General features: G+C 40.8%; 1 protein-coding gene across 4 annotated transcripts in view; it reads left to right on the top strand.

Annotated features, from left to right (window-relative positions):
- LOC124110453 (kelch-like protein 8) overlaps positions 1-26171 on the top strand; it is a 28359-nt gene extending 2188 nt beyond the window's left edge. Inside the window, exons 1-9 of one of the 4 annotated variants that reach the window (XM_046469825.2) lie at positions 4214-4530; positions 15797-16959; positions 17128-17271; positions 18427-18538; positions 19100-19268; positions 19807-19966; positions 21979-22180; positions 22938-23053; positions 25014-26171. In XM_046469825.2, coding sequence (XP_046325781.1) covers positions 4445-4530; positions 15797-16959; positions 17128-17271; positions 18427-18538; positions 19100-19268; positions 19807-19966; positions 21979-22180; positions 22938-23053; positions 25014-25027 — 2166 coding nt within the window. In that variant the 5' untranslated portion in view covers positions 4214-4444 and the 3' untranslated portion in view covers positions 25028-26171. Of the gene's footprint in view, positions 1-4213; positions 4531-12611; positions 12681-15796; positions 16960-17127; positions 17272-18426; positions 18539-19099; positions 19269-19806; positions 19967-21978; positions 22181-22937; positions 23054-25013 lie in introns of those variants that run through there. The other 3 variants (XM_046469828.2, XM_046469827.2, XM_046469826.2) reach the window with 3 other exon arrangements.

Raw genomic sequence — 26171 nt, 5'->3', positions numbered from 1 at the left:
TTCATGTTGTTTTTCCCTGTTTAGGGTCATCTGACCTGGAGGTGTCTGTAGTCGTATCTAATATCTCATTATCCACCGCACACTTCTACATTTTCAGTGACTCAAAAATCACAAGGATGAAATTTTGCATGATCCAAATAAAGCCATGGTGTCTCTAGTATAAAGTGTGTCCACACAATTGTGTTCCTATTCTAATGTTGGCTGCACTATGAACAGTGTCATTCATTGACTAAATGACCTCCCATATGGAGCTGTAACGAACTGTAATTCTGTTTAAAGCAGTTACTACTTTCACCAGTCTTGCAACTCAAGGAAATGGGTAATTTGTTAGTTATTGAGCGAAGCACTCATAATAGGTTAGAGATGTCAGTACTTATATATATATCAAGTCAATAGCTTTTCCTATCGTAAAGGCTAACACTAACATATATAAACATAAAGAAAGCATTGACTATTCCCCTAACATGCCTTTGGGCATCAGTTTCAGTAGATGCCCATTGTAACACATGGATTGTCGTCTGCTAAGGGGGGGCACGGGTGGCCCAGTCGTCTAAGGCGCCGCGATTCGCTGTGCAGAGTTGCATCCCTTGGGCACACCAGAAACCTATGATTGTGGGTTCGAATCCCGGTTCGCCTCGATTATGTTTCTAGGTTTGTCAGCACCATACCCGTGCTCATGGGTTTCACCGAAGTGGTAAACGTCTGAGACTCGCATCACTTCAGGCTTTCCTCCCACATTATGCTGACACTCCGTGATATAACTGGAGTAATGTTAAAAGCGGCATTAAACCCAACTCACTCACTCATCTGCTAAGTCTACTAAATGGAATAGCTTCCCATGAGTGATTCCAGGTTAGACTGTGTGCCCAGCAACCAATGCTTGCAATAAGAGATGACGAATTGGATCAGGTTACTCGATGACTTGTTTGATTATGTGGATTGTTGCTCATAATATCAACCACTGGTGTACTTGGTCCAGATTGCCACGTCATACAATAGGGTTGGTGGGGTAGCCTAGTGGTTAAAGCGTTCGCTCGTCACACCAAGGACCCTGGTTCGATTCCCTACATGGGTACAATGTGTGAAATCTTATTTCTTTTGTGATATTGCGGGAGTATTGCTAAAAGCAGCCTAAAACCAAACTCACTCACTCACCCATCATACTATAGCTGTAATATTGCTGAGTGTGGCAAAAAACAAACCATGTACTATTTATGTTGTAGTGGCTAAAACTGAAAACCGATAGAGGCTGATATGTTACAGTTATTAACATGACAGTTGGAAGGCAACATGCTTACAGTTCAGTGAGGCAGTCTAAAGAACATGAGGAAAGTGGGATGGCCTCGTGGTTGAAGTGTATGTCACATGGTGGGAAGTCCACTCTTGAACTGATTGTCGTCCCTGACACCTTGAAATGCCAACAATGGAGTAACAACCACACTCATGCACTAATGATATATATCTGATATAACTGTGATATGGATCTGATATAACTGGAATATGGAGGGGATATAGCTGGGATATGGAGGGGATATAGCTAGGATATGGAGGAGATATATATAGCTGGGATCTTGGGGGGATATAGCTGTGGTATGGACCTGATATAACTGGAATATGGAGGGGATATAGCTGGGATATGGAGTGGATATAGCTGGGATATGGATCTGATATATATAGCTGGAATCTTGGGGGGGATATAGCTGTGGTATGGACCTGATATAGCTGGGATATGGATCAGATAAAGGTAGGATATGGATCTGATATAGCTGGGATATGGATCAGATGAAGATGAGATTTGATGAGATATGGATGTGATATAACTGGGATATTAGGGGAAAGCTACAACTAGAATAAAACCCCATTCAATCACTATATAATATATGTCAAACATCTCTTACTTTTACATCCATTTCTGCAATTAGGACCAAATAAGTACAGTATAAGAGGGTTTATGCACCATTTGTGTTTTGTAGATGGATTTCAATCTAGCGTTGTTGGAAACGGCTTTGTTTTAATATGTTGTGGTTAGACCAGTTGTATAGAGGCTATCTGTCTAGTGGAAGTGCAACATTGTGATGCTGCCTCTGCTTAATCATCTGTCTAGACAGCGGATCCTCATCAGATTGAAATTGGATTGCTGCAAGTTTGTGTGTACAGTGAGTGTTCCCTGTAGCTCAATCATATCTTCAGTGTTTCCTTAGGTCATTATACAGCTTCACCTTGTGTGATTGTCTCACTGTTTGTACTACAAAGTATTTACCATACAGTCAATACAGTACTGCAGGGATATAACTTGCGTTATCACACCACCTGGGTATTGGGACATAATGAGATTAGCGATCACACCTCTGGATACTTGCTGTCTTTGTCTTTATCCTAGTGTTAATCCATAGCCTTGTCATATGTCTCTGAAAAATGTTATTGTAGCAGATAGCTTTGTAAGATTGTCTTCATGGCCTTAGCCATAACCTGCTAATTACAATTTCCATGTAGTTTGTAACAGTAGCTGTTCCTCAAACATCATGATTGTAGTTAACGGTAGTTTTTCCTCAAAGATCTTGTATGTTCTAACGGAGTTTTTCCTCAAAACATTCCTTCTCACTTTCAAAGAAAATGTGTTTAGTTCTTATTAATTGTAGCACAGGACAAGCTCCTACATTTTGTTATGAACAGTCTCTACCAGTTGGTTACTCATACAAAATGAAATGATCAACCATGGCTCTCTGTTGAAAAGCAGTCAATCTTTGTATTGTCAGGATATTATAAATATGTTGAATATATCTTCATAGACACAATGGCAATGAAAATATGAAATTAGATACCATTTTTCTGTACTTGTCACCTTAATTAGATACCCAAATTATTTAAATTCAACAATATATTCTTTTGTTATATATGACTTGACATGATGGATGAACATGATGAATAGATGAAAGACTATTTAGTGCATTTTGTAATTTCTGTATGTTGCAAACATCTGTGATGTTCAAGTGTATGTGTTTCAAGAGAACTAGGGGCATACAGGTCACCCAATCATCTAAAGCTCCGTAATTTGCATGCTAGAAAAGTATGATGATATTTTTGAAGAATAGGATTCCTTTAAAAGCATATTCAGAAAGAATATTTATTATGAACATATCTCACTTTTCTTGAAAAATTCCCTGTAGTTGATTATTTTGATCCTGTGGAAAGCATGTTGTGATCATGTACCTGTTATTCTCTAGGACACTGAATCTCCTTGGTTCCATGCCTCTTTATCCCATGGCTGTGATTGGTGTTACAGTAAAACATCAGCAACTGCTTGTCCAGTGTAATCCCCCAGCCCGTTAAGACCTCTTATCACACTTCTGTGATGTATATTTAGACAACAGATTATCCGTCTCGCTTCACTGTGCCCCCTCCCCTATTTCTTCCTTCATCCCCTTCATCATGGTGTCTATGTGGATGCAAATTTAGATTCGGGTTCAATGACTGCCCAGTGGGGTACATGTGTGTCTCCCCTCAAGTCTTTTTGAGGTCTGTTTGTGGAAGTAATTTGTTAATTGCCGTTGACAAGCTCTCAGAAATGTGCTGACTCTTCCTCCCCTTTCATGTTCTGTCCATCTGTCCACCACTGTTTGTGTTAAGATCTTTTGAAGTCATAGTTGCAATTTTAAAAGTACTTGCTGATTTGTTTCATCTTAGACAATATCGAATTAAGCCTAAAGTTTAAACTTCCACTGCTACAGATTCCTCAAGTTTTTAATTGGAAACAGTTTTTATTTCTTTCAAATTTCTAAAATCCAATTATTAGGAAAATCATTTGACAAATAAGAAAGAGACCTTGGAGACAACTTGGCTATTTTCAAGAAATTTGATTTAGTCCAGACACATAAAGGAGTAACTTTCTCATTTCTCCAAAGTCTTAAAAAAACTTTCCATGACAAAAATCAATAAAGTTTCCCCACTGGTAATATCAACACTACACTGAAATGAATGAAAGGGAATAAAAATAACTCCGGCCCAGACAAATAAGTCACAGTGTATGGTCTATGCTCTGGATCTACTTCTATAATCTTAACAGCACAATAAGAACAAAGTGACCCAGTCTGTTGCTTACCCTGGGTCTCTACTTTGATGATGAAGACCCTCACCTAGGCTTATCCCCACCCCAGGCACGCTTCCCCCACCCCGAGGCTTTCCGAGGTCTCAATCAGCTGTAAGATTACCCCCTCTCTGATTGCTTGTGTGGAGTACAAGTTATCTCCATTACGCCACAAGCTGTGAGATGTTTGTGTAGGCTGTCTGAGGCTGATTGCTAGACTGCCTGCTTGGCTGTGAGGCAGCAGTCACCGCAAGCCCGTTAGGCCTTGCCCTGGAGGTGGGAGTGAAACTACATATGAAGGTGGTACATGGGGACACATGGCAGTTGAGTTTCTGACCTCCGTGGATACCCTGATGTCACATGCTCACTGACAACCAGTGTCACATCGATACCTACACCTTCCTTGTCATTCACAGACATTATAGCAACATGAGCAGAGCAGAAAGGTGAGATTGTTTTTGTTAAAGATTTCGATGTGATATTGTGTCATACCTTCTATGTCAAATGCTTGACCAAGGTGTCTCAAAAGCATGTTGAGACAGGTTTTTATGATTGACAGTGTTCAAAATGAAGCATGACCGCCAAGAGATCCTTGTCATGGCTGTAATGTGACGAGTTCAGTACTTATAATGTTTAGAGACTCTCTGGATTACAATATTAAAATATTATAGCAGAATATCTCAAGGACACCAGGGCCCCCTAAAATTCCATCACTGATAACAGGAATGTTTTGGTATTTAGAAACTGCAAGAATCTCATTCTTCTGCACCTGCAATCATTGTCAGTCTTGAACCACAGCCAAGATATCTCTTTGATGGTTTCATCAAATATCAGAGTTTAGTGCTTGACGTGATATGATTGAGGGGTGGAGGAGAAGTCAGGGGTCAGTAGTGAGTTGCTGGTAAGGTCAACAAACCTTGCAGTGTGTTGAACTGTAGTTACTTCTCCAGTGTATGTTGTGTTTATATACAACACACACACACACATGGCTCTGTTATCAAAAACAATATGTATCCTTGGTGTGTGGTGAGTGCAACATTGTTCAACACATAGTTCACTTCCATTGTTAGTGACATGGGGTTGACAGTTATTATCATTGTCAGTTTGTGAAAAAGTATTGAGTTTTGCATCTGATATTATATTAAGTTTATGGTCAAGCTCTAAGGGAAACTTCTATTCTTCCTTTAAAACTTTGCCTCCTTTTGAAGAATATTATCTTTACCTAATAATTATTTCATACCCCCTACTTAAATTTAGAACATCAAATCGTAATCGACCTGTTACAGTGTAGAGTCTGGCTTATGGCATGGTCTATTCCGGGAGGATCGAACGTGCCACCTCTGCAATTGACCAGCTATTGGAGATGAGTTTCATCCTCTGTTTAAATGTAACACCCTCTAGATAGAAAGATCAATATATTTAGATGAATATTATTAATTATGACAAACTTTTATGTTAATATTAAAGGTACTTAAAAATGTCTAATTTTATTGAATTGATATTTAATACTGTAAACAGGAAATAGTTCTCCATGGTTACCGTCATACCAACTTGTCATGTGTTTTATGCAATACATAACTGAAATGTTGAATATGTTCTTGTAACACGGTGGGTGTTTTTTGTGAGAATAAAGGTCACAATCTAAATATATTCTTCGCATTGAAGAAACAAATCAGAATTTGCATGGTTTGATGCTGCCATGCTGAAACTTGTCTGGTCCGAGATTTGTGAAAATCTAGATGAACGAATTGTTTTCTCCCAAAGCCTGGTAAGGTTACATAAACCACTGGTCGGAAATGAACACAGAATGAGTTGGATTTGACCAATTTGTTGGTCAACTGACATATTCATTGATTGTTTTCTGCAAGATTAACATGAAAATATCATACAAGGATATCAGTTTCATCAGAGTAATCAATTCCTATTTTCACCTTATGTATATTGGTTTTGCCTAGACAACTATCTGACTCTATGGGTATTAGACCTCCATAGATCTTACACACCTCATTCGACAGTGCATACTACATGAATTATCTAGTATGTTGAACTGTAGCATGTAATAGGATCAATTCCTCTTATCAGATAGCCCAGATATGTGGACTTACACTACTACTTCCTTGACATCTTACAGTGGTGTTTGAAGTACGCTGGGCCCTTGGTCATTGAGGTCTTCTTCTAAAGGTACTTGAATTTAAGCACCCTTTGATATTTAGCTTTTAGGGTTATAATGTGACAGATATCCCTTGACTTTCTTATCATCAATCATGATAAAAATTTAATTGGTTACCTCACCACTTTATGAGCATGAAATAGTTTATCAAAAGTGTATAAGATTGCTTGCCAGTGAAAGGCTATTGGCAAAGATTCCCAGCTCTATTCACAGACTTTGAAATGCTGTTAATTTTCAAATCCAGTTTTTACAAAAATGATAAATGTAAAAAGAAATCTGTTCATCATTAACTTTCCGTCCATTGCTATCAGAAGAGGTCAAAATACACCTTGTTTTAAGAGTGAGAAAATTCCATTAATAACGTGTTCAATTAATATCAGACAACATCAGAGATAGATGAGACTGAAGTAATACAAGGAAGTCTAGATTTTATGGTAAGAAAAAGGTTTTTATTGTACATAGCAATACCAGTGGAATAATTACACCACCATTGCAATTAATAGTTCATTGTAGTTAGTAGTTCATTCAATATGCACATTCTTCTATACTCAAATATTATGCTCAAAGCACAGAGACCATAGTATTGCAGTGGTATTTTCAACAATCGCTGTATTATTGCGTGTGACGGTCTGAACACATCTGAAAAGTGCTTGGATAATGTTTAAAGCGTATTTATTGATATTAGCTGCTTAACTGTATTAATTTTGTCTCATGTCATGTATATATAAGAATTTCACTATTTCCACATTCCAAGTCCTCAGGTAGAATGATGTAACTTGATGCCGCTGAGAACAGGGGAAAGTCATTGGTCCGGGAGAAGATCGGGTTTCATGGTAGCCATGGCATTGTACATGCTGTTAAAGCATGTCTTTATCATTATGAAAATGAAAAAGGTTAAAAAGCTGGTATCAACCTATCAAGTGACTCACTTCTGTGTGAAGCGGTATCTGTGAATTTTTTTAGATATATTTAGAACATGGAGAAAGTAAATGTTTTTAGTGCGGAATTTATTTCTCACAGGTGTGCTTTTATGTTGTGGAGGGATGAGGTAGTTAAGCTTCTTGCATCGGGAGGAGGATGGTGATCTTGTGTTTCTCCCACAGATGCAAGTCATTGTTCTGTCCCCATTAGACTAACATTTAGTCCCAGAAAAAGTCATATTTAGAAATATATATCTTCAAAATACAAATAACAAGTTAACGGTATCACAAGATTCCCACAGACTTGCAATTGAAAGAGCATTAAATTGCAGGGTTTCGAAATGAACATAGGTCCACCAGTCCGAGGCTAGTCCAGTTCATGAAGTGACATTTCCTTGTGGACTACCACTATGACCATTAAGTAAATGGCAACCCTGTAGCAAATGATAAGATAAGATAAGATAATATTTATTGCAGAAACGTTCCATTACGGGACAGATGCAATTTTAAAAGACAAGACATTATGATTTATATATACATATATACAGACATACATAATTTACATTCCTGTAGACACATACAGAAACAAAATATATCTGTGGACTGATGAAACTATTTAAATAATTTCAAACTCAGAACTGCCGTGACAGAAGACTTGTACAAAGTAAAGTTGTAAAGGTTGATTGTTTGGTTGTGTGCAGCATCTGTATGCATTGGTATGAACTGCATGACAAGCTTACCCGTACTTTACATGTTTTGAAAGAAACACAAGGAGCATGAAGAGTTTCAGCCAAACAGGATGCATGTGGTATAGACATAGTACAAGAACAATGAGATCAGTGAAGTCTGTTATGACAAGGACTTTGCCACCTGTACAAGTTGTTGTCACACAGCCATCAGTCATGCATTGGCTGACAAGGTGCCCTGTCCTCCCTCCTATGTCAGGTCTGGCTAGGACATGATCAGTCTGTCTGTCTGGCAGTCCCTGGTGAGACACACAGAACACAGGGCTGGTGATGGTTGGTGTTAGGGAGCTGTACACATTAGTATTGCTGTGTGAAGGAGGTAAAGGTATGGGGAGGATGGTATTGAATCAGTATGTGGGGTATTACAATGTATGTTTGTGATGTGGTATTTTCGTTAATGTGCTCTTGGTGTACATGTGTCTCATGTTAAGACATGCTCATGTCTACATCACATGGTGAAATGTCTTTCCACAGGTATTTTTGTTCAAATGCTTAATCCTGGCCCGGTTTTCATTGTTTATACAGATAATAGACTTCTCAATAGTGTTCTGTTTGAAATACTCTGAAAAACACCTTGAACCAGAATACTGTTTTGCAACAATATTGCCGTAGCTGCATATGCATTCCCAAAAGAAGATCTGGGGTGGAATAGGTCTTCAGCAACCCATGCTTGCTGTAAAAGGCGACTGTGCTTGTAGGAGGTGAGGTGAAATGGGGTTTAACGTCGCATCCAAGATTATTGCACTTATATAGCGACGTGCATGCACGTGTGTGTGTGTGGCTGCTTGTACTAGTCTGGACTGATGCCGATTTATAGTGCTAGCTCACTGAGCTACCATGCCGCAGTTTAACATGAATACCCCATTCAGACACAGTATACTGACTCCGAGCCGACCAGTCCATGTTTTAGCCCCTTAATGCCGAGCGCCAGACAGGGTAACAACAAGTACCATCTTTTAACGTCTTTTGGTATGACGCGGTCAGGGATCGAACCCCTTGACCTTCCGCTCTCCGGGCGGACACTCTACCACTAGACCACGGCGACGGTCGTTCTTGTAGGAAGGGCAACTAACTGGATTGGGTGGTCAGGCTCACTGACTTGGTTGATGCATGTCATCATATCCCATTTGCGTGGGTCAATGCTCGTGTTGTCAATCACTGGATTGTGTGTCCCTGAGACTTGATTATTTTCAGACCGCTGTCATATAGCTGGAATATTGCTGAGTGTAGCGTTGAACAACAAACAAACAAAAGCATTAGGCTGATTCTAGGATGTTAAATGTTGTTGTTCATGCTTCTGTTGGCTTTGTCACCACAACATATCAACATATCAGTGGTTAGCATCATTTTTTTCCAGAGAAGCAGATTAGCCATGTGGTTAAAACATCTTGTCATGCTGAAAGACCCGCGTTCAATTCCCTACATGGCTACAATGTTTGAAGCCCATTTCTGGTGTCCCCACCGTCATATTCCTCGAAAAGTCTAAAAGCGGTGTAAAACCATACTTAGTCATCATATTTCTCCAAATATCATATTCATATTAACCAGGTTCACAGAGCACAGCATAGCATGTGATGACAGATATGAGTCGTATGTTTTGGATGATACTGTAGTGATGTTTATGCCATATAGCCTTGATTCTGGACTGGACCGTAAGTAAACATGGGAGAAGCAAGCTTTGAAATAATGAAAATATAAAGGCTGTCCTCAAACATGTCAAACAGAGCAAAAATATCTCTTTTGTTTTTTATTTATTTTCCAGCTGTAGTAACTTAAAAGCGAAAAGTAACAGCATCAATGAAGGCCAGATTTTTGTAGTCTACTGAACAATGCAACTCTGCATCAGTCAGTTGGTCTAATCACTAATGGTTGACTGTAAAGGCATCTGGGGGCTTCTGTCCCTATATTTCTTCACTATTTGCACTTGTAAATGTTTCAGGTTAAGTAGCTCCTGCCTCTCTTGGAGGATGTACAGTATAACACAAAGGACTACTGGCTCACTGAAATATTGATAAGCTGCTGTCATGGCTATAGTGATACTCAGCTTTGCAGAAAAGCCAGGGTTGTGTGTCAGTGTTGTGGTACATACTGTCTATCAGTTGATGAGCTGACAGCACCTACTAGTAGAGTGTGATGCATACCCCTGTTGTGTAGCAGTGTATGGACACATGCTCCACTTCCTGACACTGATGTTTGGTGTTTGCCTGGCTCAACCATAGCACAGCACACTTCAGATGTCGGAGTAGATGGTGTACATACACCTAAACTGTTTCTCAAGGGACTCTGTCAGAGGTGGGTAGGAATGATGAGGCCTCCATAGTCTGTCTTACAGACCCCTGACCCTGATACAAATATATATCAAATACAGCCCATGCAAGTCTATAATGTTTGGCGAGGCTAGATTACTGCAGTATCAGGAATATGAAGAGAGCCACTGGGCTCCCTATAATTATATTTTTATTAAGATAACTGAACAACTGTTTTTTCTGTACGATATGTTCATTTCAGACACTAAATGTTGGTCTAAGGCCTCCGTTACAATGTTTGTAAAATAATTATTAGGCGGTCACAATGACTGTGAGTGATTTCCATGACATGACCAACATGTCCAATACATTGAAGTAACAGATACACAAGGTCCTTGCATTGTACATACATTTCATAGTGTGCAGTGATTGTGAAATAAATTTTCTTCAAGGCCTTTGGTCCATGGTTACCATGGTTACAACATTTATTGGACATAAAATTTAATCAGTGGGCCACTGATAATTGCAATGGGTCGTAAAGTCAACCTAGCCTAAAACTGATTGCAGCTGAATAAAACCCTTTATTCTTTTAAATCTTTATCTTGAACTTCAAACAATAACATGTCAAAGCCATAGCAACCTGTTCTAATCATACGCAATCAGAAAATTATGGGTGGAATTTAAAATATATTAAAGATTTTGTATGAGTACTGCAGTAGTGAAAACAAAAGATGGCAGCAAATTGGCGATTCAATGGTCGTGATGATGAAATTAAATTCTGATTTGTCAGTCAACGTAAACCTGGTGGCTGGCATATAAAAAGTACTATGCATGCAGGCCCCTTACTGTGTATTTTATGCACCATTATGTTTTAAAAAATGCGTGAATCATGCACGGCACATCACCTTCCTAATCATTAGTTTGTATAAGATCTATTTTAAACTGCTGTATACTGGTAGATACATATCTATAACACCTTTACCAGACTGGTCTGTATTGTATATAACCTTAAGTGTACATGTGTTATGCTGCCTATACCATGCATACCGAACTGTAGTATATTGATATATAACGCCTGTGCCACACTGTTGATAAAGCTTTGGTTTTTATACCCAGTGTAAGAGACCCAGATGATAACAGCACCTGGATGGTGCACCATCTCGGAGCCTGCACCAACATAGTTGTGTAATATAGAGCTGGGATAGCAGGCCATCCTCACATAAAACATGGGGCTAGGGAATAAAATCTGTTTCAAATCTGTGTCTTTTTATAGCTCCCAGTTTCTCTTTTACAATGTTTTAGGCGTTTGCTGGCAATGAAGGACGTTCTCTCCTAGGAAGGTAGACATTGTTAGTTATTACATAATCAACAACTAGCGCCAGTGAACTCTTGAAATACAGAAAATAATCTTTCATTTCCCTGATAAAAATAGTTACTGTAAATATGTGTGTGTTTGTTTAGTTGACATCTCCACCTGTAATGTAATAGAATAACTCTTTGTCTTGCTGAAACTACTGATATTTTGTAGAAAATGTGACATAGCTGGTAAGTTTGTCTTCATCTAGGGTCGTCACACACATTTCCTATGTTGTAAAGGGCAAGACCAGCATTAGAACACATTGCCTGTCCATGGTATTTGATTGTACGGGCGGTCGGGTAGCCTAGTGGTTAAAGCGTTCGCTCGTCAAGCCGTAGACCTGGGTTCAATTCCCGACATGGGTACAATGTGTGAAACCCATTTCTGGTGTCCCCCGCTGTGATATTGCTGGAACATTTCTAAAAGCGGCATAAAACCGTACTCACTCACTCACTCACTATTTGATTGTACACTTTGAATTAACGTAAAGTTTCAGATATCATTCATGTGTTCCAACTTGATGATGCTGACATCTGCAACAAGATTAGGGAAATAAGACACTGATACAGATTATATACCCTATAGTTTAAAATATTAAAAAAGAACGAAGAGTGACGTGAAGGAAATAAATTCCATGTTTTGCAGCTTGTTATTCATCCATTTAATGGGGACAAGAGGCCGTAAACCTCATTTGAACTGCCTGTGTCGTGTCTCTGAAGATGGTTGTGAGTCAATGTGACTTGTCACTTTCATAATCAAAACATGTCGAGCGAATTTGTAGAATTTGAGGAAACTTAGATCATGTTAGATGTAGCTTCCTGATTTCTGTATCGTAACAGCAAATTAGCACATAAAATACAATGCATGTTAAAATGGATTTTGTCTTGTTTGTTTATCAGTTCATTTAAGATGTGACAAGATATTTATCCAGGCATGTCTGGTATATGAAGTATGCTGTGTACTTGAATTGCAAGTATGCACCATTTGTCGGTTAATGTGTTTGTCAGAAAGGCATTCTCATGCTGAGAAGCATGTTATGCAATATGTAGGTCAACGCCTCAGAAAGTCGGAGATATAATTAACACCTTTCACAGCGACCTCTTACTTCCTCCTTGTCCTCGTGATAGGAGTTGCATGAGTAAGTTCTTGGTTGTATGGTAAGTGTCCTTGAAATAAGATACTCAAGGTTTTCTGTGGTTGTGGTAGTCTGCATTGTTTTCATTTTTTTATCAGTGAGGGGTACAAGTGTGGGAAGGAAAAAACTATATGATTGAAAATGAAATACCTCACTCACTCACTCCAGTAACCCGGGAAGATCTGGGTAGAGAATAGGTCTTCAGCAACCCATGCTTGCCGTAAAAGGTGACTATGCTTGTCTTAAGAGGCGACTAACAGGATCGGGTGGTCAGGATCACTGACTTAATTGGCTGATGCATGTCATTGTATCTCAATTGTGTAGATGGATGCTCATGATGTCACTCACTCACTCACTCACTCACTCACTCACTCACTCACTCACTCACACACACACACACACACACACACACACACACACACACACACACACACACACACACACACACACACACACACACACACACACACACACACACACACACATGGCTGGCTGGCTGGCTGGCTGGCTGTCAGGCAGTAGAATGAACATACTTGACTCAAGGCCATCAGGTGGCCTGAGACTGTTCACGTGAGAAAAATGTGAATTTATGATAAATGCTGTGTTTCAGAAAAACGGGATCAATCCTGAAAGTAAACTTATGATTGATGAGATTAGGTTGTTTTTACCCTATATCTTTGGGCTAAAACTTTTGGCATATTTTGTCAATCATACCACCATAAATATTGTCATAAAATATATATCATGTCTATTTGGCGTGAAGTGTTTGATCTATGTGAACCAGGACAGGTAGACTGAGTGAGAGTCATTATTGCAGTTATTTCCATGCCAGTGGGCAATTTCATATTATTTCTCAGTGTTATGGAACCATTCCCTCCCAATTGATATGACTGGGAATAGTGTCCGGGATCAAATAACATTATGAGGACTTTAAAAAAAAATATTTATTATGTTTTCAATTCGCCATCTACCATGTCTACCCTATAGTTTAAGGGATGAAGTGGAATCTGTAAACCATTGTATCAAAAACAAGGCTGCAGGCTCATGATGCTAACAGCATCATAAGTGTTTTCATTTATAATGAGAAGAACAGTGGGTGATATTTGTACGAGTGTCTAGGTATAGTCTTTCCTTGAAGTTGTTAATGCAAGCGGGCCGTGATGAAGGTGGCAGCCACTGCTAGACCTTCGCACCTGATGCTGTCAGCTTAGATGAAGCTGAGCCTCTATTTCTGTAAGCTGCAGATGACGAGAGGCGAGAGTGTCGGCATGCAACAGGTAGCTGGAGGCAGGGATGCTAAGCTCTCTTGCTGAACCTTTCTCTCTTCTTACTAGGGGAAAAAAGGTGATTGCTTAGATTTAGAAAACAAAAATAAGCCAGTTGAAGCTGCTGATTGTTCCCATGTGCTGCTTAACGAGGGATGTGAATACCAACTCCCCATCTGTGAACATTCCTGGAGTCAGTGTTAATGTATTTTTCTACATTGCTGCCTAATATCTATTTCCATGGAGTAATTGTATCAGTGATGACGTACAATGTTGGTTTGTTAATAAATTATGTAACAACCCTCAAAATATCACTTTATATATTGAATATATTATGGTAACCATGGTTACTGAATTTATACTATGATGTGTTTGATGTTTGATCAAACATGACTGATGAACTGCACACATGATTGATGCATTGTTTATGACAAATAGTATAAAAACTGAAACTGTTTGCCATTGTTTACAGTGCTGAAAAACGAAAGTATTTAACTAAGCTTTGACTGCCTTATACCAGGATACAAATGCTTTTAAACTACAAGGAACAATCCCCTTTTATGTGCGAGCCTCGGGACTTGTGTCCTGTTGAAGTTTGGCATCATTCATTTATATCAAAGAAAAGTGTTGTAACAAATGAATGCACAATGCCAGCCAATGTTGATTCTGGGGCAGAATGAAGTCCTAAGTACCCCTATGCTCGTTAACATGGGACTAACAAGGAAATGAAACTATCATGTGTTAGTGTTTGTTTCTGTATCATTGTGTCCCTGTGGTTTGGATTGTTTATAAAGCTGGACTATTGCTGATTGAAGGATAAAACAACACTCTGACTGAATACAACAAGGCTCCAATTGACTTGTGTGACCGTTCCCATGGTTACAGGTTACAGATTTTTGTATTGTATTGTAACAGTAAAGAGAAATATGAAACCAAAACACATTGAAGTGTACATTGAAGTAATAGATCTGGTACATTTAGCTTGTTCCCAAGTTCTCAGGCATTGGAAACAGATGATGGGGCGATGTTAGCATGTCACTTTCAAACATGATATTTTAGTTTGAAGACTTGCCACCTTTCTTTACTACATGTTACATGAACCTGTGTCCCCTAAAATGATTTGTGTTGACAGTGTTAGAGTACATCCTTCATTTATTTAAGGCCTGAAATAAAAAATAAGCTTTTTTAATCTGCAACAAAAGTAAATACGTCAACTTTAAAATATTCCAGGGAACAGACAGCATCTTCAAATTGTATTCAATACAGCTGTTTAATGAAGGAATTATTGTAGCCAGAAGTACAGGTTGGCTTTTGAAACAAAAACCTACCTGGGAATTAGAGAGGTGTAAATGTCACCAGGTAGACCTCCCACCATCACTTGTGATGACAGCCTTCATGGGCTTTTTAATTGATTTGTTACAATTTAAGTTTCTTGTTTCACAGGACCGTCTGCTTGTGAAATGAAAAGAGTAAACATGGTTAAGAAACAACTTTTTAAGATCAAATTATGCTCTTGCATCAGATTCCACCATCATGCCGTTCACACATGTTCTTATGGGTGGTGGGATAGCCTAGTGGTTAAAACTCACTCACTCACTCACTCACTCACTCACTCACTCACTCACTCACTCACTCACTCACTCACTCACTCACATGTTCTTAGAGTGCAGATTCATGGAGGAAGCTAGCGGTGGTCACATGGTCAAAAATGGTTACGTGGTACACTAGAACCAAGATCACTTTTATAAATTTGTAGCCTAATGAAGCAATTAAAAAAAATTAGATAGTTCTCCCTCACTTTGAGCACATGAGCATGAGTGAAAATGTTGTTTGGAATGTGCTCTCTTGTAACAGCTTTTCTTGAATTTTTCAGAGCAAAGAAGACTCGCAGTTTGTTTTGGCATGGCTTCTTCAGCTCTCAGCGTTGGGAGGAGGTGAAGGCCGGGGGTGGGTCACCGACCCGGGGGTCACACAGCTCTAGCATGCCTCAGAATCCTCCTGTTCCTCTGCGCAAGGACAGCCTGCCCAACCACGCGAGAAAGGCACCCCCAATCCCGCCAGCCCCCTCCAAGAGGAACCACTCCCACAAGTCCCCACGACCTAGTTCTGAGTATCATACATTACGTGGCGCATCTGCCGCATCGCCAACAAGTAGAAAGATGTCACATGACTCGGTGACAGAGCGTTTGAACCTTGACATGACGTCAACACATACCCATGAAGAGAGGAATCTATGGAAGGACAGTTTCAAGACACTGCTAGAATTTTATGAGAATGGCCAATTGTGTGATGTTGAAATTATTGTTGGGGAGAGGTCATTTAAGTGTCATCGAACAGTTCTGGCATGTGCAAGTTTGTATTTCAGGGCGATGTTCATGTCCGAGATGGCGGAAAGTAAACAGGAAACCGTCACTATCCATGACATTGATGCTCATGCAATGGAGAAACTCATCCAGTTTGCGTACACCTCGAAGATAACCTTGACAATAGACACAGTCCAGCAGCTTCTGTATGCGTCCTCCATACTGCAGATGGAGGCGGTCGCTCAAGCGTGCTGTGACTTCATGAAAACACAACTGACTCCATCTAACTGTATCGATGTGCACAACTTTGCTGAACAGCACAATCGTGTAGAACTGATGAAGACAGCCACGGACTACTTGTTAAGTCATTTCTTAGAGGTTGTTGAAGGTGGAGAGTTCAAGGTCATGAACAAGAAGTTGCTCGAGAAGTTGATATCTTCATTTGACCTCAATGTTGAAAATGAAGTGCAAGTTTATGAGGCTGTAATTAACTGGGTGAAAAATGACCTTGAAACTCGAAGTGAGTTTCTGCCGAGTTTGCTGGAGCATGTTAAGCTGCCGCTGGTGTCGGCCACGTACCTGATGGAGACCGTGGAGAAGGAAGAACTCATGAGGAACAGTCTGGCATGTCGGGACTTCCTGGATGAGGCCAAGTATTTTCGCATGTCACAAGTCAGCTTAGTACCAGGGGTCAAGGTAACACCACGAACCAGGGAAAGGAAGAGCTATTCGGGTTAGTATTACTATTACAGACTCACTCAATACATTTTTGCATATTATTAATTCCTAATTTAGATACAACAGTAAATGTTTGTTGAACCTATGATGGTAGTTTGATGAATGCAATGTGTTTGGTTTTACATTGTTACCATGGTGACAATCATTGTGTGTATCTGTGCAGGTGTGTTGTTCTGTGTGGGAGGTCGTGGAGCCACCGGGGATCCCTTCAAAAGTATCGAGGTCTATGATGTCTGCCGCAACAAGTGGTTCCACGTCGCCGAGATGCACACACGCAGACGCCATGTTGGTGTATGTGCTGCCAATGGTGAGTGAAAGTAGGGCTGTATCTTGTGAGTCAGCGTTTTTGAAACAAGTAGGGTTGTGTCGGCCACATACCTGATGTTAGGTTTCGAATCCCACTAGAATCTGTACTTTACTAAGAAAGTGTTATCCCAAATATAACATTTGTTACATTTGACCACTTTCTAAATGGCATTGTGTATTCAAAGTAGGATTGTGTTCGGTGAGTCATCATTGATTATGAAACTCATACGGTAGTGAAGTATAAATTCTCACAAAATGTCCTCCTACAATTAAAAGGATAATAACCTGAACTAAAAGATTTTAAATGGTGGTGAAGATGCTTTGTAGATTACCTGAGGGATTTTATATTACAGGAAACTATGTTTATAACGAACACGCTTATAACAAACTGACGGTTATAACAAACTATTTCTTGGTCCCGTTGATTTATTGTGTATATGTTGTACACATTGTTATAACGAACACGCTTATAACGTACTGACTGTTATAACAAACTATATCTTGGTCCCGTCGATTTATTGTGTATATGTTGTACACATAGTTATAACGAACACGCTTATAACGAACTGACTGTTATAACAAACTATTTCTTGGTCCCGTCGATTTATTGTGTATATGTTGTACACATAGTTATAACGAACACGCTTATAACGAACCGACTGTTATAACAAACTATTTCTTGGTCCCGTCGATTTATTGTGTATATGTTGTACACATAGTTATAACGAAGTACGGTTATAGCGAATTAAAATTAGTGGTCCCTTTGAGTTCGTTATATATCGTAGTTTACTGCATTATATTATCTCATCTCAATCCTGTTACCTTGTCTGATGGAGACTTTGAATAGCTGATACGGCAAGTTGGCCATGGCCTGTCAGTGGTTACTATGGTTATTGCCTGAAGATATGTTACTTGTGATGTGCATGTATCCACCCAAGGTGAGTGAGGGTTATACTGGGCTCCAGCAACCTATGCTAGGCGAAATAGGTTCGGGTGGTCCGGTTCGGCGACTTGGTTGATTGAGTGTCATCATACCCTAACTGCGTGGAATGTGCTCATAATATCAGTCACTGGATCATTTGCAGGTCACTCTCATATAGCAGGAATATTGCTGAGTGAGGTGTTGGACAACATACAAAGAATCTGCATGTTTCAGGTGTGTTGTATGCTGTTGGTGGACATGATGGCAATGAGCATCTCAACAGTGGAGAGGTATTCGACCCCAAGACTAACAAGTGGAAGAAGATAGCACCCATGAGCACGCTCAGGTAAACTGTCGCATAACAGAGTAAACGAGACAGCTCTTCAACCACTGAGTGGATATACTGAACAATAAATGAGGCCTCCCAGTCGCTTGTCACGGAAGTTGGGTTCCACTCACAGCCTCAAAACTATTCCAGTGCTCACTTTGGGCCCAAAACAACATAATGTGGCATTAAACCATGCTCAATCACTAAGAAATATATTCAGGATATTTACATCTTTACTGCATCGCCCCGATTATGTTTCTAGGTGTGTCAGCACCATACCCGTGCTCATGGGTTTCACAGAAGTGGTAAGCGTCTGAGACCTGCATCACTTTGAGCTTTCCTCCCACATTAAGCTGACACGCCGTGATATAACTGAAATAATGTTAAAAGCGGCATTAAACCCAACTCACTCACTCAATCTTTACTGCAGTTGAATGTGATATTTTAGAGTAATGTTTTACATAATAGATGCTCAGATGCTTAAAAGCTAAAGGATATTAAAACGAACAATATTTTTTATGAATAGTTCTTAGTTATTGATGTTGTGCGGTGGGAATAATGAAGAGTGCTTTTTTTCAGAAGAGGTATAGCTCTGTCGTGTTTGGGAGGGCCTGTGTACGCCCTCGGTGGCCTGGACGACTCCACCTGCTTCAACACGGTGGAGCGCTACGACCCCACCACCAACAGCTGGACCCAGGTGGCTTCCATGAACATCCCCCGGGGAGGGGTGGGCGTGGCACCCCTAAAGGTGAGGCGCCTTGGACACACAGGGCATTCTCTTTGTCAGGGAAAGTCTCCTGCTATATCATGTTATTCATATATTGTATTATTATCGTAAGAGGTTACACAGTTCAGGCTGATATTTGGTTCATGTCATGAAAAAACCCAAATCTTTGTAACCATGGTAACACAGTTTAAAAGCTGACTTGTGCTTGTGGAATTCAGTTATCAGTGAAAGTTGGAAGATAAGTGGAAGGATACTTGCCTTTGCCTTGAATTTATATTAACATTTTTTTATTGAGGGTCTATATTACTAGCAGGAGACGATAAAAATAATTATTTTTATGTTTAATTTATTTTTTATTTTTTTGGCTGCTTTTCAGCAGGGGTGGCTGAAACGAAAAAAATAAAAATGTGTGGCCAAAGATGAATGCACGTTGCTTTTAGAAAATTTTGTTGTTTCCATGATACTCAATCATTTGTCCATTCGAATGAGCCAGGTAGTAATATGTTTGATGTAGCTTTTATATGGTTTACTTACCTGTACTTACTCCTCATCTGTTCAGGGTCAACTGTATGCACTCGGCGGCAATGACGGCACCAGCTCCCTGGACAAGTGCGAACGTTATGACCCTTTCACAAACAAGTGGTCCCCAATTGCCAGCATGAACAAGAGGAGGGCAGGGGCTGGAGTAGCGGTCTTGGACGGATCAATTTTTGTAGCAGGTGTGTTTCAGGGGCTATATTTGTAGCAGGTGTGTGTCAGGGGCTATGTTTGTAGCAGGTGTGTGTCAGGGTCTATATTTGTAGCAGGTGTGTGTCAGGGGCTGTATTTGTAGCAGGTGTGTGTCAGGGGCTATATTTGTAGCAGGTGTGTGTCAGGGGCTATGTTTGTAGCAGGTGTGTGTCAGGGGCTATGTTTGTAGCAGGTGTGTGTCAGGGGTTATGTTTGTAGCAGGTGTGTGTCAGGGGTTGGTTATGTTTGTAGCAGGTGTGTGTCAGGGGCTGTATTTGTAGCAGGTGTGTGTCGGGGCTGTATTTGTAGCAGGTGTGTGTCAGGGGCTATATTTGTAGCAGGTGTGTGTCAGGGGCTATATTTGTAGCAGTTGTGTGTCAGGGGCTGTATTTGAAGCAGGTGTGTGTCAGGGGCTGTATTTGTAGCAGGTGTGTGTCCGGGGCTGTATTTGTAGCAGGTGTGTGTCAGGGGCTATGTTTGAAGCAGGTGTGTGTCAGGGGCTATATTTGTAGCAGGTGTGTGTCGGGCTATATTTGAAGCAGGTGTGTGTCAGGGGCTGTATTTGTAGCAGGTGTGTGTCAGGGGCTGTATTTGTAGCAGGTGTGTGTCAGGGGCTATATTTGTAGCAGGTGTGTGTCAGGGGCTATATTTGTAGCAGGTGTGTGTCAGGGGCTGTATTTGTAGCAGGTGTGTGTCAGGGGCTATATTTGTAGCAGGTGTGTGTCAGGGGCTATGTTTGTAGCAGGTGTGTGTCAGGGGCTATGTTTGTAGCAGGTGTGTGTCAGGGGTTATGTTTGTAGCAGGTGTGTGTCAGGGGTTGGTTATGTTTGTAGCAGGTGTGTGTCAGGGGCTGTATTTGTAGCAGGTGTGTGTCAGGGGCTGTATTTGTAGCAGGTGTGTGTCAGGGGCTATATTTGTAGCAGGTGTGTGTCAGGGGCTATATTTGTAGCAGTTGTGTGTCAGGGGCTGTATTTGAAGCAGGTGTGTGTCAGGGGCTGTATTTGTAGCAGGTGTGTGTCAGGGGCTGTATTTGTAGCAGGTGTGTGTCAGGGGCTGTATTTGTAGCAGGTGTGTGTCAGGGGCTATATTTGAAGCAGGTGTGTGTCAGGGGCTATATTTGTAGCAGGTGTGTGTCGGGCTATATTTGAAGCAGGTGTGTGTCAGGGGCTATGTTTGAAGCAGGTGTGTGTCAGGGGCTATATTTGAAGCAGGTGTGTATCAGGGGCTATGTTTGAAGCAGGTGTGTGTCAGGGGCTATATTTGAAGCAGGTGTGTATCAGGGGCTATGTTTGAAGCAGGTGTGTGTCAGGGGCTATATTTGTAGCAGGTGTGTGTCAGGGGCTATGTTTGAAGCAGGTGTGTGTCAGGGGCTGTATTTGTAGCAGGTGTGTGTCAGGGGCTATATTTGTAGCAGGTGTGTGTCAGGGGCTATGTTTATAGCAGGTGTGTGTCAGGGTCTATATTTGTAGCAGGTGTGTGTCAGGGGCTATATTTGTAGCAGGTGTGTGTCAGGGGCTATGTTTATAGCAGGTGTGTATCAGGGGCTATATTTGTAGCAGGTGTGTATCAGGGGCTATGTTTGAAGCAGGTGTGTGTCAGGGGCTGTATTTGTAGCAGGTGTGTGTCAGGGGCTATATTTGTAGCAGGTGTGTGTCAGGGGCTATGTTTATAGCAGGTGTGTGTCAGGGTCTATATTTGTAGCAGGTGTGTGTCAGGGGCTGTATTTGTATCAGGTGCCAGGCAGGGGCTATATTTGTAGCCCATGGGATTAGCACTGGGTCTTCTCATCAATCATCAGCTACCTTTGTTTGTCTCCCATTTTCTTTAAGATACAAATGACCACACATAGATGTTGGAATCAAGTTTTCAATAATACAAGAGCAATGTTAAATATTGAACCATGCTAACAATGATATGATTAAGATAAGGTTTACAATTATTGTTTGAGATCATGATAGTCACTGAATGTAATATTAATGTAAAATTGGATCTGTATTTTCAGGTGGTTTCGATGACAACGCTCCTCTGGACTCAGTGGAGAAGTACGACCCATCAACCGACTCATGGAGCCTCACAACTAGCATGTCCTGCTGCAGGGGCGGGGTGGGCGTCGGCATGCTGGGGGGCAAGCTGTACGCTGTGGGAGGCCATGATGGCTGCAACTATCTCAACTCTGTCGAGTCATACGATTCACTGACAGACACGTGAGTATTTTCATCCCTTTCCATGATTCCTTTTGTTGACTTCTTTATTAGTGTAGAAAAACTTTTTTCAAAAATGGTGATGGATTTTCATTGAATTATATATCTTTGTTTTGATTATCAGTCAACTGGACTTTCAGCCTTTGTTAACTAGCTTGTAGGTCACTCTTTTGTGGGTCTCCATTTGGTCATTTGAAACATCTGTAACAATGATTTCACTCATCCTCAGAGTTTGTAGCTAGTCCTGCTTGAACGAGACAAGAATGTTTATTACAGTTTCTATCACATTTATTTATTTCCAGTTTGTAGCAAAATTAATGCCTTGAGAACTGGGTCAGAATTATTGTCCTCAAATGCTGCTCGTCAATGAGGACTACCATCATTGGATTTTTACTTGTTATATTTATTAGTCTCTGACTATGGCTAGCAAACGTTGCAAATTTTGTAGACTGGTATCCTCCTAGACATGATTTACTACATTTTACTGGGTTGGCCGTACATGATGAATGATCTGTTGCAAACCCTAGTCATCCTACATTGGAACTCCAAATACCTCAAACCTTAGATCAACCTCACCCCATGTCCCTATAATCCCACCCTCTAGCAGTGCAGCCATCACAAAGGCTACCACTTGAGCAGCAGTGTGATTTTGGTCATGCTTGAGTGGGGACTTGTCTTATAGTAGATGGGATAAATCAAGGTCCATTTCCATAAACTATCACGTGTGATTCTTACTTGATTTGTTTTTGCTGCGATGAAGTTGGGAAACGGTTGCTGGAATTGATGTCTGTCGTGCTGGGGCAGGCGTCTCCGTGGTAACATGTCAGATCCTTGACCTCCGGGAGCTAGGTCGTCTGAGCTCCACGGCTGGCGCAGGTATCTGACCTTGACTTCGTCATGACCTTGATGTTTGTGACCTGCGCATGTCTATTTGTAGATGAACTCACTATCTTTTTGTTTGACTGTTGTTCACGTATCCTGCTTGTGATCAAAGTCTCACCATCACATTTTTTGTTTTTGTTCATTTTCAGCACATTTGTTTATGCTACATCATTGTTCAAAATATTTGCTCAGTCATATGCTGAACCATGTAAGGTTAATATGTATGGTGTTGTATGCTCACTGCAGACCCTTTTTAACCCCACATTGCAATATCTTCCAGTGACTAGCAATAGTGATAGATTATTTTTTGGGGCAGCAATAGTTTCAACCTGTGAAGATGCGGGGTAGAATAGGTCTTCAGCAACCCATGCTTGCCGTAAAAGGTGATTATGCTGGTCGTAAGAGGCGACTAAGCGAATCAGGTTGTCAGGCTCGCTGACTTGGTTGATGCATGTCATCGTATCCCAATTGCGTGGATCAATGTTCATGTTGTCAATCACTGGATTGTCTGGTCCAGACTCGGTTATTTACAGCCATCATATAGCTGGAATATTGCTGAGTAGGGCATTAAACAACAAGCAAAATCAACAATAGATTCATTGAAAGTTGGATAGAGTTATACTAGTATAGTTTGCAGAAGAAGTACACGTCACACCTTCCTTGTGTCCCCCAACTCACTGTGACGCCCCTATCAGCACTAACTGTCACTTGTGTCATCAATACCACCATATTATCTCCTCAAGTTGAAACACTTACACAGTTAAGGCATCGTCTATACAAGGGCGGATCCAGCATTTTTAAAAGGGAGGGGTCCAATATATCCAAAATTCTTTCTGAGTTGTGGGGATTCTCTACAACATACTACATTTGGTATTAAAGAAGGGAGGTGTCCAAAATGTCAAAATCCTCGGTTTGGGGGGGAGATTGTCTACAACATACTACATTTGGTTTTGGTACAGCCCCCCTGGATCCCCCCCTTCTGGATCCGCCTATGCTATATATCAAGTAGCAGTGAATGTTTAGTCTCATAAATATCTTGCTGTAAGCACTGAGACATAGTGAATATGGCAGTGATCACCAATTACTCTCTGTATACACGTATGATTCATATGTGGTAAGAAATCACATTATATAGACTAGATGGATAGGTCCCAGTGCTACTGCATGTTATAGGAGCCAGTGAACTGGGGATTTGATGGTCATCATGGCTGCACGATTAACATGTTATGGTAACCACCAGGGGGAATGTTCTGCCTGACCCAGCTGCTGGTGGGTCACTATGCCCTGCAATGGTGGCACATGGTCCTATGCACAGTGCACAGCACACAAATCAGGTGAATTTAAGCAAGGTCGGTCGCAGAGTCCTTGGGTGGGTAACCGTGTTTCGGCAGCTTGGCTCCTGATAGTTTCTAGGGCGTCGTCCTGCCCTACACTGAAGCACTGATGAGATGGCCAGGTTGTTAACCTTCTAGCGCCTAACATGCAAATTTGGGTTATATACTCCCCAGGGAGCTGAGAATGATTGTTGAGTGCAAACTGATCCAGTGACCTGGGTAATAATAGCGGTTTGAGCATGTCCCTGTGTGGTGCGGAAAGATTTGCAATATAAATAGCCTATTATTATCATTATTACAGTTGTTCACAATATCAAATTCTGTCTATCTAGTCCCAGCAATAGGCTGACAGGTTGCAGTGATGAATATTTATTAAGGTTAGGGTTGTTGAGTATGGAGCTATGTGACAATCCACGAAACATGATCAAATGCATTGGCTTGAATATACCCTAGTTGTAGTCCCACAGCCATAATCGAGGTCCTCAACAGAAGCAGCTGTTCATCTGTCATTAATGTAAATCACAGAATTTTGATTTTACTTTTATTTTGTTGTGCATTAGCTTTTTATCATTTGGCATTATTGTTGCTTGTTGTGACAGAGTTTGCTCCCTTTGTTGCAGCTGGTCGTCTGTGAGAGGGATCCAGCAGTATCGGGCGGGGGCAGGCGTGGCCTTCTGTGAGTGCCCACTTAAAAATGTCCGCAAATTTATGAGAGGCATGATGCTGGAGCGCCTACAGTGTGTCTGATGTGTACAAACAAACACACGACATACTGTGTGTCATCCCACTGAGGACAGACATGGAAGAACTGTTCACCTGTCTTGATACATGGGACAAGATGGCGGTAGACAACTGGATTTATCATGACAGTCATGCATCATCTTGGCAACGGACATCCAGGAGAGGTCATTGAGAAGACCAAAGGCACCCCTTCTGCTCATTCAATACAAGGCCAGTCATTCTTGGAATAAGGTGAACACGGGTATAGTTGAAGCAGATATACTCACCCATAATGGCCTTTCCTAAACCTCAGAAAGCTGTGGACTACTTGATGACTCAGGTTCATCTCACTGTCCTGTAGGATATCCATCGCCATACTGCCAGATCTCATCCCGGCAGCAGATACTCGACACCTCCAAGCCTCCACGCTAGCCTAGTGTGGTGTACTTGTATTGGCTGTTTACTGTTGCCTGAAGCACAGAAAGGACCAAATTTCATTAGCTATGGGCTTTTAGTCATAGCTCCACCTGTATTTATTATTTTTCCTCTTTCACACCCGTCACAGCTTAGTGTGCTTCAAGCTTTGGCCTGTGTACACTTGAATATCAAATTCTGCTTCGAGGAATGCAGATTTTCCATCCATTAATGTTCAGTGTTTGCATGTTAGGTTACACGTTGTTGTGAAAGAATTATCATGTTTATATATGTCACTTTTTTTCAGTGATGTATCTTGTTAGTTGATTGTTGATGTTTTCTTTTAAAATGACAAACATTCTTGGTCACATCAAATTTTATGTAGTTGAGTTCATAATCATCATTGTGAAAGAGATGGGGCAAAATATCAAGAATGTTCAAGATGGGTAATAATTTCATTTAAAATGTTCAAATCCAGACTGTGATAATATGAGAAATATTACATGGGATAAAAAAGGGTGCAAGTTTCACGGACTGGTGGTAGATTTTCTGTGTAGTTTGGTAAAAGTAAAATGATGCTATGGTAAAACCTGTGAAGATCCAAGGTAGAATAGGTCTTCAGCAACCCACGCTTGCCGTTAAAG

The sequence above is a fragment of the Haliotis rufescens genome, unplaced genomic scaffold, assembly GCF_023055435.1.
Source record: "Haliotis rufescens isolate VD_foot unplaced genomic scaffold, xgHalRufe1.0.p SCAF_7, whole genome shotgun sequence".
NCBI classification, from domain to species: Eukaryota; Metazoa; Mollusca; class Gastropoda; order Lepetellida; family Haliotidae; genus Haliotis; species Haliotis rufescens.
Note: the sequence above shows the minus strand (reverse complement) of the source record. Positions and strands in the feature narration are given on the sequence as shown.